Raw genomic sequence first — 14,803 nt, 5'->3', positions numbered from 1 at the left:
GGGCTTATATGCTGCTGTGGTGGAGTTATTGGTTTTTTACTTTGCAAGGGAAGGGGTTAGTTTGGGAATCTGATCTGAAGTGGAATGGGGCATCACCTGTTGCCCTATAGGCTTCTGTATTGCTCTTACTGCCACTGGTAGTATTGTCCATATCACTAGGCTTCTGTATTGAAGCTTAGGTGAGGCTACAATAGTGTTTGATAGTAGTGGGACCATTCATCAATAAGTGGTTTGTCATAAATGCAGTTGCCCCCTGCATTAAGATGATCAGTGAGTAGTTTTATAGTAGTGGGACCATTCATCAATAAGTGGAATTTTAACTTAGAACACCATTTATATATTATGCTCAGATAATACCTTCACATGATTATCATGTTTACAAATTCCACCTTGATCCAGTGGTATGGTATTTGTTTTCCTTGATTTTTGTTTTGTCGAGTCAATTCTGCTATATGGCAATGGTGGTTTAAATTGTTTCTCCTTTTTGCTGTTCTATACGTATTGCTAGAACATGTAATTAAGTAGTTTGGGCTTGATTTTCTTTCAGTCAAAATGAAATATTTTGGTGATCCAAATCATAGTTTTCAAGTCAGAGCTACATGGTGGCTTGGTGACTGGACATTCGATTCAATTAACCAATTTGTGTGTCTAGAGAAGACTTTCTTTCTATTTCTTTTTTGAGTTTCCTTATAGATCTGGGATGGATTTAGTTTATTAAAGTATTATTTCCATTAGGTGTTTAGTTTCAATTCTATTGCAGATGTTGTAATGGATTTAGGATTCCCATCTCAAGCCTTAGTAGGTATTTATTATTAGTTCTATAAATAGAGCATGAACTTGATTAGTGAGCATTAAAAGTTTCCATTATTGCACCTTGTTGATTCATGCTATGCTTGGATGGATTCCTAGCAAGCATAAGTCATTATCATCAGGTCTTCCTATCTTCCTTCAACTGTTCTTTGACTTCTGCAATACAACTAGCAGTTTCAGAAGCCATTCTAGCTCTGTTTCGTGTCAGTATTCTTCTTCTCAATTCCACTGGTTCTCTGCTCTAAAATCTGTATTTTTCTGCTGCTTTTAGTAAAATCTGAAACTGCTAAATTTTTGAGTTCTGAATTGATAAGTCAATCTGCTACTTTTCCAGTTCATTTTTTTACATTGTTCTGTTTTAAGTCCTTATGATGTAGATAAGAATCAGGTAAATAACATATAGATTGTCAAGCAAAGGCCTTACAGAATATGAAGAACATATGCAAATTCCAGCCAGTAGAAAAGTGTCTACAAAGCTTACTGACAGAGAATATAGTTCTGCTATACTTGTGTAATATTTTTCAGATCTGGTAAACTACTGGTCACACACAGGTTAGCAAAATAGCTACTTGTAAGATTTGGAATGGGGCCTTTCATGAATTTAACTTTTCTTTGTAATAGTGTTATGGATGAATGCAAATCTATTCTTGTTGGTGTGGTGGGGACTTTTCAGATCATTGTTGTGTAGGCCATTGCCTTTGGATGTAGGGAGGTGTACTTGTGTCATAGTAAAGGAAGCATCACCAGAAGGACTGGATGCTTAGTTGTTATTTATGTAATGCTTTATGGACAAAAAATGGTTCTGGTTGCATGTGGATGGCGGCATACAATATCTGTTTCCTCTTCTGGGGGTATATACACCTATGTCTGGAGCAAATATGGACAGCTAGGACATGGCAACTTTGAGGATCACCTTATTCCTCAACAGTTGGAAGCTCTGCGTGATATTTCTCAGGTCACCTCTTGTTCTCATCCTTTACACAATTTTGCCTTCGAACTCTTCTTAATTGACTGCCTGAATGACTTCTTAATTGAAGGAATTTGGACTTCTTGGGTTGATAAAGAATTTGGTTTGGTTGACTACACCTAGAGTCCAAGAAATAACCAATTTATTAAAGTCTTGATAATTCAATTATCTTTTACCATTTCGAATCAGATTTTGCATATGGCATGGTTTTTTTGTTTCTGCCAAAGTCCCTAACTAATTAGAAGTTATTCAAAATTCTTATGAGTTTGTTCTGCTAGTAAGAGATCATTCAGATCTTCTCATCAACATATTTCCACAAGTCAAACCCATCAAATGCTATACCTAAGCTTCCAATGGCATTTTAAGCCATGATATGTGAAAAATATATGATTTGGAATCAAGATATTCATCAATTGGACTCTGCTTTTTGTCACACGCTATATTTCACATATTGGAATATTTCATTTTCCTTCTATAAAGTGGATGAAGTATTTAAAATAAATGAGCAGAATTGTTTTTTCTTATATATAACCCAAGCTCCCATGAGGAGACACTTTTTTCTGGTGAATATCAACTAATTCTATTCAGCTTTTTATATAATCTGCTTAGTGTAGAGGACCTCTTATTTAATCATTATTTTTTTTACTGGAAAAGAAAACTTTTTTAATTACTTAACCCTTATAATCTCCTCAAAAGTTCAGGGAACACCAAACCTGTGACTTCACTTGGGGATATGGTTGTTCAATTCTGCCTTCTAAATAGTTACATGTGTAGTGATTGGAAGCAAGTCCCAAAAAATGCTTCTCTTGGTGATGGAAGCATCTACTCTATGCATCAGTCAATGAAAAAAACAAGTTTATTGCCATCTTTTTGAAGAGCTTTAATTGAGTTTCTGAGGATTGTCATTTATAAGGAACTAGAAAGCTAGATTCTGGGGAAATTTTTGCACTTCAACCAGCAAGAAAATGGCTGAATTAGGCTGGAGATGATTACAGAGACTCTAAGCTGTGTTGTTCTGGTTTCCAACTATTGCTGGTGGTTGGAGATAGATGTCCCTCAGAAGGAAAGCGAGGTTATTTTGTAGCTATGGTAATTTTTCCTCTTGGAGGTTTCATTCTGCCAACTCGGTAAGCTGATGAATAGGCTAGAGTGTGTACTACTAGAGAGGACTTGTATTTTGGCCCCTATCCTGCAGACTGATGTCCGGTGAGTCTTCATTTCGTTATACTGCTTGCTGTTGTTTTCTATGATGTGGTCGGATCTTGATTAACCTTTTTCTCTTCCAGTTAATAAATCTTTGGGTATCTATTCCATTAGAAAAAAGGGATCCAAATCAGCGTAGGAAACTTTAGTATATGGCTGATTAGGAATTTCCATAGGAGCCTGACTTAAATCTAAATTGTGTTTGGTGCCAGGAAGAAGGAAACTTAAGAGGCACTGCAGAGCCCCAAATGCATTCTATTGAGGAGTGGAGGGGGCACCAGATAACATTTAGTAGGATAATTATTTCAGTCCATCTGCACCTTTTTCAGTTGTCCCCTTTTGTTTCGTTGACAGATATATCAGAAAATTATTAAAGAAGGAAGATAAATACAAATCCACCACTCCACTTTGCTCATAAATAACAACTACTTGTAAGAACCACCACTCCACTTTGCTCATACTGCATGTATAGATGAGAAGGAAATTAAATTTCAACTACCCTTCAACAATGATTTGATAAATAAAAACTAGATGGTAAGGTGGCTACAAGGATTAGTTCTTCAACCATATTCTATATACAACAGAAAGCAGATTGTAAAGACACATACTGGACTTGCCAACTAACAGTTACAACACACTAATCAAATGACCTGTCTTCTGGGTGTCTCCTTGGGTTGGACATTTTAATCATTGTTTATATAATGTTAACTAATGACCACAATGAATCACCATGAAGAAAGGATTGGGGGGGGGGCATAACCCTGTAGTGAAATAGAAATTATGCAAGATATTCAAAAAGAAAAAACAGTAAGTGAGAGATTGGTTATAAGTTTCATTTTAATCCTTACAATATTCATGTAGTAAGGATACCATTGGAGGATCTAAGATATGACTGCCCCTACTCCAACTCGACTGGGACAGGCAGGAGGCTCGAACTTCTTGTGATTTAGAATCAAATCCATACCATGTACTAACAAGTGCTTTTCTCAATTGCTATAAGGATTGCAATGAACGATGATGAGAGATTCTAATTCACTAATCCTCCTCGTTACAAGATAAAAAAAAACAAAAATCAATGCAATGCCAAACAAAGGCTAAAGCCGTAAACTTTCATAGAAATACATAACTACAATTTCATCAATAGAAACTATTAAAAAAAAAAAAAAAAAAAAGATGCTAAAGACAACAGTAAGGTAGAACACATTAACCCATCTTTCAAAGTCTTGGTGGATTTGAACCACCATAACCTGGGCATTAGCCCAGATGCTCTACCATTTTGAGCTAAAGACTTTTTACCTACAAAAAAGATTGTTAGTACATTATAGTAATAAGGAAATAATCATGATAATAACCCGACATATGATTGTTACATGACGGAACCAACTTCATTAACGAAACAGTAGTTCTATTTACAAGGATGTTACATAGAAGACATAGCATGAAAGAATTAACATCCAAATACAAAGGAAGATGGTTAAACCATAATAATGATTGAGCAATGACTGATCCACTACTACTTGGTTCCGCACTTTTGGACTATAGGGTGGATGACGAATAGCCGAGATGGCCCGTGTGTTCCTATTAACACTTTCAGTTGAATGACATGCTCCTGTGTCTACAGTCTCTGTATAGTTCCTCAACGCTGGGTCCAACCAAATGAAAGAGTCCGGATGTTTTTCACCTAACGGACATCTGTAAAATCGTCGTCCAGGATTCTTCATCGTTCGAGAAGTCCGGATGACCATCATCCCTTCACCACAGCTACACATCCGCTGTTGTGCATCCATTTCTATGTAAAATGCAATACCCCTAAGAGAAGCTTACATTAAAAAAAATGCTCCAATAGTAACAAAAAAAATCTAATTGACATGGATGTAATGCTTAAATTAATATGACATAAGCGAAGATGCTAAAAGGAAACTATTAAAAAAAAAAAATTAAAGGCAGAGAGCAAACATCAAGGTGTGGTATCAAGTGAAAGCCATATGATGAGTCTTTCATTAAAAAAAAAAAAACTCTCTTTCACTTCAATGCAAGAGATGCTTAGCCATGTCCACAATGATCCCTATCTCTGAACAAGAATGTTTGACACAACTTCGGACATGTGAGATATCAACGTAGAATTACAAACCCTTTTCCCCTAATATTTCAGTAGTCAAAACCACAGAGAAAGGGATGCAATCAAAAAATTCTATTAAAAATTGGTGATCCAAGTAAAGCAATACTTGGTATGGGTTTGGTGGGGATTTAATCGTACACTTAATTAATTAAAAAAAAAAATTGACATAACAAATACATCCACAAGATTGCATAAAAATGAAGGAGCTGTTCTTCATACCTTTCCAGTGAAGAAATTGTCGTAGCAGGGAGCGCAGGGCTGTTCTACCGGAGTCGAGCGATGACCAGAGAGAGAGTCGAGAGCGTGGAACAGATCGAGAGAGCAGAGAGCAAGGAGCGACGAACAGAGGGAGTGTCGAGATTTCAGGGTTAGGGCTTACAGAGAACCGAGGAGGAGATTCGCAATCGAGAGAGAGAGGCCGAGAGACAGAGAGAGTCGAGAGAGAGAGAGAGAGAGAAAGAGGGAACCGAGAGGGAGAGTCGAGAGAGAGGTCGAGATCTGAGCTTTTCCTTGCAGAGATCAAAATTTCAGGCCGAGAGACAAGAGAGTCGAGAGAGAAAGAGGCCGAGAGAGCTTTTGCTTGCAGAGATCACATTTTTATTTCAAATAATGAACCGAACTGGTTTGTTTCGGTTTGTTCCCCACTGGTTTGGTTGAAGATGGTTTGTTCAGTGGTTTGTGGGGGATTAAATCTGAACCGTGGATATATAATGGGGACACATGTCAATCGCCTGGGGTAGAATTGCATGGAATTGCACCGATGCGAATTTCAGACGATTTCTACCCCCATGTTTTGGCTTCTTGAGACGGAGAAGGACTGGATTTTGTGGGTCCGGGTCAAGTTTCTAAAACTTGGGATCGGTTTCGGATTGCGATTAGCAAATTTATTCTTATTTCCTTAATAAAAATCAATTTTTATTAGGTTAGGGTCGGGCAATATCAGGGATCGGGCAAGGCTGATACTGAATAATCCAGATCCGAGTTTAGAACCATGATTCGGGTTAGTATTTTGACTTAATTTAAAAAAAATGGTGATTTACATCAACCTCCCGTTTGCCTATATTACATCATCTCCCCTAAAAAATTGTTTATTACATTTAAACTCAAAAGAAATAACACCGTTAAACTAGTGTTAGTTTTAGAATGTAAGAAAGACAAAATTGTCCTTCCTCTTCCTCTTCCTCTTCCTCTAGTGTTAGTTTTAGAATGTAAAAAGACAAAATTGCCTTTCCTCTATCTCTTTCTCTTTCTCCTCTTCTTCTTCTTCTTCTTCGTCTTTCTTCTCTAGAAAGTGTACCAAATCCTCTGATCGATTAAATATGTCCAGAGCCAAAGAAGAATAAAAAAAAAAAAAAGAGGAAAAGAAGACAATGGTAAGCGTAGGCAATTGCAAAACCAAGGAAGATTTGGTTTTGTTACAGAGATCCATAAAGCAACTTCATTTTAGAAGCTTGGAAAATAAAGATGTGCCGCAAAAGAATTCATGAGATTGGGTTGGTGATCACAATCTGCAGAGATGCTCTCTCTCTCTCTCTCTCTCTCTCTCTCTCTCTCTCTCTCTCTCTCTCTCTCTGATTTCTTTTTTGCTTCACAGTTAGGGGTGGTGGGATTTAAAATAGGACCATAGAAGTTTGATTCGATTTTGCTATTTGTTCTATGAATGATTGGGATTTAAAGAAATCTAGAAATCCACTAAGATTCAATGCAGTTGTTTCCAGAATCCTTCTTAATTCATTCATATGTCAATTGCATTAGGGATTCACATTGTCAGAACACCTCCTCTACCTTACATACGAACCCTAAGAACATTAGAAACGAAGATCTCGGTGTTTGTATTTCAACGATTTGTGTTTGTATTTTAATGATTTAGCCTTCGTTGACCCGTTGCGGAGACTCACTGGAGAAAAAAGAAGAAGAGAAAGAGGAAGGCAATTTTATTTTTTTACATTCTAAAACTAACACTAGTCTAATAGCGTTATTTTTTTTGAATTTAAATGTAATAAACAATTTTTAAGGGAGAGGATGTAATACAGGCAAATGCCAAGGGAGATTGATATAAATCACCCTTAAAAAGAATAAATGTATAATGTGAATTATACATATCTATTCATCAACACGGATCATACTCCAGCCATCTACAACTCGGAATTTGGCCAAACAATCATATTCTTAATAGATTGGGCCCTCCTTGCAAGGTTATTTACAACCACATTAGCAGCCCTTAGAATATGTTGGACCTTACAAAAGTCAAAGCGAGTAGAGAGGTGTCTGACATCCTCAACAAGCCCACGTATTGATATGGCAGACTCTTCAGATGTGTGTTGCAAGTACGATATCACCTCTTGGTTATCACTTTCCACTTGAAGACGATCTACTCCCTCATAAACAGCTTCCAAGAGACCTTCCCTAATCGCCAAACCTTCAATGTCTGCTAAACCTTTTTCTCTTCTCCTCTTTCTCTCTCCTTGCCCCTGCAACTGACTCGCTCGAGTCTCAGGGACCCAAGATCCCTCTCTCTCACTCGTGCTTCTGCTCCTCTCAGCTCCTTTGCCTCGATCCCTACTGCCCCATTGCCGCTTCACCCCCCTCTCTCATTGCCCCCTCCAACATTGGGAAAGTATCACTTCCCCCATCAAAGCTTTTTATTTCCAAAAAAAAAAAAAAACCCCACTAACCAGAGACAGACAATTGCAACCTCAACAAAGGAAGAAATCTTGAATCTCTCAATCGGTGCTTCTCTCGAGCAGTCAAGACTCAGATTCCTCCTTCCATTGATATCCAAGGTAGTTCTTCAGCCAGGGGGTTTTCTTTAGTTTTTCCTAAAGAAAGTGAAAGGAAAATCTGTAGATATTAAGAAACTCAAACTATTAAATAAATAATCACACTGAGAAGAAGGGACTACGGTTTGTATTGATGAAGTCATGAACTGAAAAGTGGGGTTTGATTGAGATACCCAACCTCTTCATTTGGAACATCATGATTAGCCTTCTTCTGTGGAACAAGGCCTCTGCAAGTACGAATGGTGATGACTGGCTGTGTCATAAAATTGGTTTTTGTTTTTCTTCATTTCGTTTAGTTAATCCAACAATGAAATCATGGACTGAAAAGTGGGGTTTGATTTATTGAACTCTACTGTTCAAATTTTGAACATTTGAAGGTTTACTCTTTGAGTACGAACTTTGATCTAGGCCTTTCTCATCCCCATTTTTGCTACAGATTTTTCACCTTCTTTCTCTAATCTTAATTGATTCAACCATGGATAAATGGAACCCAACGAAGAAAAAGGAAATAGTGGGGACTAGAAATGAAGATCGACCGAATTTCTGGAAAGGAGTGGGAGTCGAAGACGGAGATGAGAGAGAGAGAAGGAGAGGGACCGTAGAGCGGCAGTGGTGGCAGGTTATGTGAGATGAATGGGACAGACAGATGAGACCATTTATGTTTCATCTAACGGTCAACAAACATTAGCATATCTATTATACATTTTTTGGCAAAAAGGTCACAACACGCATGTATAAATAATTTGCTAGTGCATTTTTACTATCAAACGTTGATTTAATCACATCTCATCTCAACCGTTGAACTATTTACCTAAACTAGCTCTCCCCTCTTTATCCCCATCCCGCCTTCTCCGTCTCCCCTTCACCATGAACTCAGCCGCCTTCTCTCTCCCCTCACTTCAGCAATCGAGTTTTTCCCCTATTGCAATCACTTTTATTGAATTTACCTTAATTTTCTGCTTCTTTTTTATATGGGTTTCATCATTGTAGTGAGATTTTGGTTTCCTATTTTTCTGATATTGAAGTACTAATAATGAATCAAATTTGTTGAAAATTTTTATGGAAATTAAGTGGATCCAAGTTTCTATTGGAGCCTGCAAAATATGGGGAAAATTACCCTATGTATGGCCCAAAAAGCATCCCTCTCTGCATCCAACAACCTCGTTTAAGATTGCTTTAATAGAGTTGTTGCCCCAGTGAAATTTACCTTAGTGGCGCTTTGTGAGGAGTGGGAGAGACAGAGCAGGGAAAGGGGGTACTGTGACTTTGCGGCAGAGGAGGGCATAGAAGAGAGGAAGAGTATGTAGGAATCGGGAAGTAATGGATAGAGAGAAAAAAAAGAAGAAGAGTCAAAGAAGAAGAAGGATTGTAGAAGAAGCAGTCTTCATAAACTTCTCACCACAAAAGATGAGATTGATAACAATAAAAATCAATTAAAGACTCAGATTGACTTTATGCCAAATGTGCGATTAACATAAGAAAAACAGGAAAATAAGGTTGCAACGCATCCGTTCCGCTACCACCTGCCCATATTTTTTTTAGCATATCGTATTCCTAGGTAATTACCTGCTAGCATGTCCACCCTTTTTCCATATTTTTAAGTCAAATTTAAATTTCGTTGCGTTCTAATTTTCCTGATTGACTTTACATTGTATTGATTTGAAATTTTGGTTAAGGATAACTAATGTTGTGGACAACATGTCTGTTAAATTAGAACCCCAATTGAACCACGTACAATTTACAGCGCCCCCTCCCTTAGAGAATGCCACTATTAGAGACACCATTGCATAATTTCAAATTACGCTCACACCCCCTACCGTTAGTCTCTGTTAAGTGTGGATATGAAATGACAGTTTTACCCTTTTGACTACAATACATGATCAAATTATATTTTACCCAAGTCCTTCAATACCACTAACCTTCACTCACCTTCACCATGGATTTAAGAGGAGGGTTTCCTATGCACACATCAGCCCTTCTCTATCTTTTTCATCATCCCATAAGTTTTTTTTTTGTCCATTGAATAAATATAAGAGAACCTCTCCCACGTCTTCATAGCTTGGTGATGTTATCATTTGTTTTTTGGAGCGTTAATTTATTTGTTAATAGAATTAAAATCTGATACTTGTTAGATCGGTAGATAACCTAATAAAAGAGCAAGAGTATTCCAGTGCACAAGGCGCCCATTACTATAGGGTCTGGGAGTGGCAAATGTACCCAGTCCTACCCCACTGCTTTGCAAAAGAGGTTGTTTACAAGTTTTGATCGGTAGATAACCCAACTAGGGGTGAATTAGATAATATAATATAAAATGGCTAATTGAAAATCTTCTACACAATCCAAACTTTGTATAGGACCTAAGGGTGTCAATTTAGGACTAGAACCAAGAATCCTCCCAAAATGTCCTGCTAAAACCCCATATCAGACTGTCCCATTAACAGACGAAACGGTACTGGGATCTGATTTTGGTATCGAATAGTAAATGGGATGGATGGTTTTGGGATGGGACTCCCAACAATACCAGTACCAAAATGCCAGTTAAGTACTGGATGGAACCAGAACCATCAGTACCATTTCAAAGGATATATAATTCATTTTATTGTGTTCGAGTTTTATGGCTATAATTTGATGTATTTGGGTTGTATTTTCTACTATGGAGGTTTAAATTGATGGACCTTTATTCTGTTACTATAAATTTGTTTGTGATAGTACTAAAACTGCATCAGAGATTGTTTTTATGGTTATCATTACTTTTTATTTTTTATTTTTGAGAAGCCTACATGTGATCATAGAGAGTTCGAAGAAATAAAATCATGATTTGTATTTTAATTTGCTTTATAAAGTAAGGGACACCTTAGATATCATGATAATAAAAAACCCACAAAACTAATCATGAAACCATCTCATTTGGAGTCATTAAAGTTCTTTTCCATTTTCTATAGTGCCCAAAACCGTTTAGGAACTGGTACTATCCCATCCTGTTAGTAAACAGGACAAGGATCTAGGTTTGATCTCGTTAACTCAAGAGGACAGTATTGGGATTGACACCTTTAATACCAGTATCGGTATAAACCTGTCTCAAATACCAAAAACCATTCCGATTGACACCCTTAATAGGACCCATAAATAATGATAAATGACATTTGTGATATCACTTAAAAATTTTGGCATGATGTACCTTTAGGGTATTCCAATATTCTACCAAAAAAAGACTGCCAATATTGAATGAAACTTAAGAAACTAACACGGGTTTATCATTATTTAAGGAAACATAACTTTGAATCATGGATGCCATGACTAGAGATGTGATGCCTGCATATCCTGTCATGAAATTTTCAACCGTTCAAGCTTTGATAAAAGTCAAAGAAGACTTGCAGCAATATGGAGAGACATCCCACGTAGGGAAAGGGGATAAAAATCCTTTGCAATTCCTTATTCGTGTAATACCGTGCAATACCCCCTTTTGATGATGACACGTGGATAAAGTGTTTTGAACGGTTCAGATTAATTCTACATTGATCTAACTTCAACTCACTGGTTTGGAGTTGAATCAATGTAGGATTAATCTGAACCTTTCAAACCACTTTGTCCACGTGTTACCCTCTCAAGGGGGTATTGCACAAAATTGTACAAGATTAGAATTGCAGAGGCCTTTTTTCCAGGGAAAGGAGTTTGGTCTTTTAACTTCCCTCTACCTCTTCTTAAACGGTTTTTTTTTTTTTTTTTTTTAATATGGAAAAAAGAAAATTCAATCATTAAATAAGGCAACTTAAAACATCAATGTCAAGATTTGAGATGTTAATATGTAAGCCTATGCAACAAAAAAGTAGCACCAATTCGTTCATAGGCCTGAGACAAAAATGTGATATAAACAAAAAATTATTAACATCCAAAAAAAGGGGATGGCACTCCAAAGCCACGAGTTGGTCTTATTAGAAAGAAATTTTTGTTAACTCCATATAGTAGCTCCAGACTTCCTTTACTCTCCACCCTCTAGCTTGTGCTTGTTTTATCCCATAGAGAAGGCCTCGAGTGGTGACTTCAATAGTTTTTCCTGTCATCATATAATCGGCATATAGTGAGATGCATTTTCCTAGGTTGATAATACAAGCAGCACAACCAGAGATATTGTTTCAAGACCGGAATAACGGGTGTATCAAGGGGAACTGAGTGGAAAGGACTCACCTGTTGGGAAGTAGTGACATTATTGGAGCCTAGAAACCTCAGTTAAACCTTATTGCAACCTTGTTGGAATACAGTGGCATTCTTCATCTAAAACTTGGAGCCCAGAAGCCTCAGTTCATTGAGTTCAGGAGTGAGGAAAAAATGTGAGAGGAAGTGTTCAAGTGGTGATGATTTTTCTGAGTACTGAAAGTTAAATCACATAACTACACGGCCTTTTTGCCTTCCCTCAAATCAGTCACCATTGTTGGGCTTCAATTCTCACTTTGAGCTTACTTCTCTACTCCAGTTTAGATCTACTCATCCAGTTTTGACTCACCTTTCCCTGCTTAGCAACTATACACCCATTTAGAATGTCCTCTCTCACTCATTTATTTATCATGCCTCTTTCCTGTATAAATTCTTCAACTCCCTTCATGGAAGCATCTCCTCTTGCCGATTTCTATCATTTCACACCACAATAAACATGTATTTTGGTCCCTTCATATCTGTATCTTCTTTCTCTTCGTCTTCAACTACCTCTTTGTTCAATTGCTAAATTAATTCAACGAGATTGGACAGTGCATTGTGTTTGCTTACAAAAAATGGAGGAAGAAAAAAGAGCAGCATCCATAAGTTTGTTACCATCTTTGCTGAGCTTCTATCTTCTTCTTCTTTTTTTAGACTACCATTCCTTATGCTCCTTCATTCTATCTAGTTGCAAGATCTTTTTTCCCTTGACCTTGCAAGATTTGTTGATCCAAGATTAATTTCATGGTCGCTCTCTACTCAGTTGCAGTTCATGAATCTCATCTTCACCCTGTGAAACCTACCATTTCACACTGCCCCTATCCTCAAGAGCTTGAATCAAGCTCATTAAGTTCTATTATTTAGTACATGAGGTTTCTGGGTGCTCATTTAAATGCTTGTTATTTGAGTCTGTTTGTGTTTGATTTATGCTTCTATCATTGCTTATCATGCCATATGTGAAGGTAAGAGGAATCATAAGATACGACTCCTACCCATCTGATTATTGTTGAAACACTGTGAAGCAGTACCAATTCGGTATGAATTCCAAGAGTTCAAAGAATGTGGGTAGTTGTGAGAATTTTCAGTTTGTATTACATGGAAGTAGATGTTGATGTATTTACATTATCAACTCATTCTGATCTTAAAATAATAAAAGAACATTCCAGCAGAGAAAAAATTTAACATTCCAGCAAAAAAAAAAAAAATTAATACCCACCACCAATGTTTACATATTGAGTACAGATAACCAAGACCTTCTACTTTCATTGTGTGAAGCTGATCTTCGTAAGCTTGATCTTGAACACTTACACAAGTGGTTCCGCAGGCTCCGTCTGGAGTCACAAGGATCTAGGGAAGGACTACTGTCAGGTGCGCCCATGCAAAGGCTAGAGTTGAGCTTAACTGATGGGAAATTCTGCCAGCCGAGGTTCCGAAAGGAGGAGGATCCAATAGGTGAAATACAGGTACAATGGTAGTCTAACTTGCAGAAGGGGGCTGAGATTGAAGTGGGCTCTGGTTCTTCAGCCGAGCAGGCACAGAAGGACAAAGACATGCTCATCCTAGCTAATTCTTTGATTCTTGGGCTATTTCCTGGAAGCTTGACAAAAGCAACTATGCCATCCCGGCAGAGAGGGCATGCAATGGAGCCAGGAGGCCCATTTGTGGCAGTCGAAGTGCTGTTGGTGGAACAGAGATACAAGGCACAATGAGTGCAGAACTCATGGCCACAACCTGCAACATGAAAACGAATATGTTCTAAGTGATGAATTGATCATGCTTGATGATAATGCATGGCGTGAGATGACCAAAATGACACACAAAACAAAGCAGCAAATTGTCGACCAGGGTTTTGAAATACAATACAAAGAAGACAAACTCAGGTTGATTTGATGGGCCACAAGTTATAAATATTGTGTTATGCAACCTCTGCTGGATTTGATAAGAAAGATTCAATTACATTAAATCATAAGAAAGTAAATTCGAGAAGCCACACACAAGTAAGAATGGTTTTAATCTGATATACAGAGACCTCATTATGTTCTACTAACTTGCAATCATCCAATGTGTAGGGAAACACCCCTCAACACAAAGGAAAAAAGGAAAAAAAATGAACTTTACACTTAACATTGAAGTTTGCTCCAACATCCACTCACAGTCATGTTATTTGGGTCAGAAGCTAGGGAGTAGTGAGAACATCTCCAAGCAACAACTCAGATGTTCCTATGAAACTGATGTCTTGGATGACATAATTTCATGCATCTAGATCCATTCTGCTAATAATTAGTGCCTAGTAGAATGGTTTGCAAATGTGAGAATAGCAGTTCAAAGATTCATATGTCTTGGAGGTTTCTTTTTTGACTGCTCCAGGACTTGCTTAGATTTTAATTTCTCCAAATCCATATGTGTGTCAAGCTGGTCATTGATCTAAAATCTTCATTTGTTAGTCCAAAAATGCCAATGGCTGAACTAGCATCTTCGATCATTACATTATTTATTTCTGGGGTTTTAGTAATGAGGATCCAGCATACTTGGTCATTAATACATAGGCTCACTAGATGCTGGACTTATCTCTTGGATTGTACAAGGAAGAAATTGTTAAGTTTTTAGATAATGATGTAGTGAAACGTTGATTCTGAACCCTCATAATGGTTTTGATGATCCACAAGGTGGTGAGTGATCAGATGGTTATAAATATCTGAAGCACTGTATGAAAATTTCCTTACATATTGAGAT

The 14,803-nt window shown here is 37.4% G+C and overlaps 1 protein-coding gene across 1 annotated transcript in view; it reads right to left on the bottom strand.

Annotated features, from left to right (window-relative positions):
* Positions 1-13,139: 13,139 nt before the first annotated feature.
* The window catches only part of LOC122093839 (probable E3 ubiquitin-protein ligase XBOS32), a gene marked incomplete in the record, with an annotated part of 7,754 nt that continues 6,090 nt past the window's right edge, over positions 13,140-14,803 (bottom strand). Inside the window, 1 exon segment of the mRNA XM_042664371.1 lies at positions 13,140-13,801. Coding sequence (XP_042520305.1) covers positions 13,296-13,801 — 506 coding nt within the window.

This window comes from Macadamia integrifolia, chromosome 2 (genome assembly GCF_013358625.1).
Source record: "Macadamia integrifolia cultivar HAES 741 chromosome 2, SCU_Mint_v3, whole genome shotgun sequence".
In the NCBI taxonomy this organism is placed as follows: domain Eukaryota; kingdom Viridiplantae; phylum Streptophyta; class Magnoliopsida; order Proteales; family Proteaceae; genus Macadamia; species Macadamia integrifolia.
The sequence above is the reverse complement of the archived record's forward strand: the minus strand, read 5'-3'. Positions and strand labels throughout refer to the sequence as shown.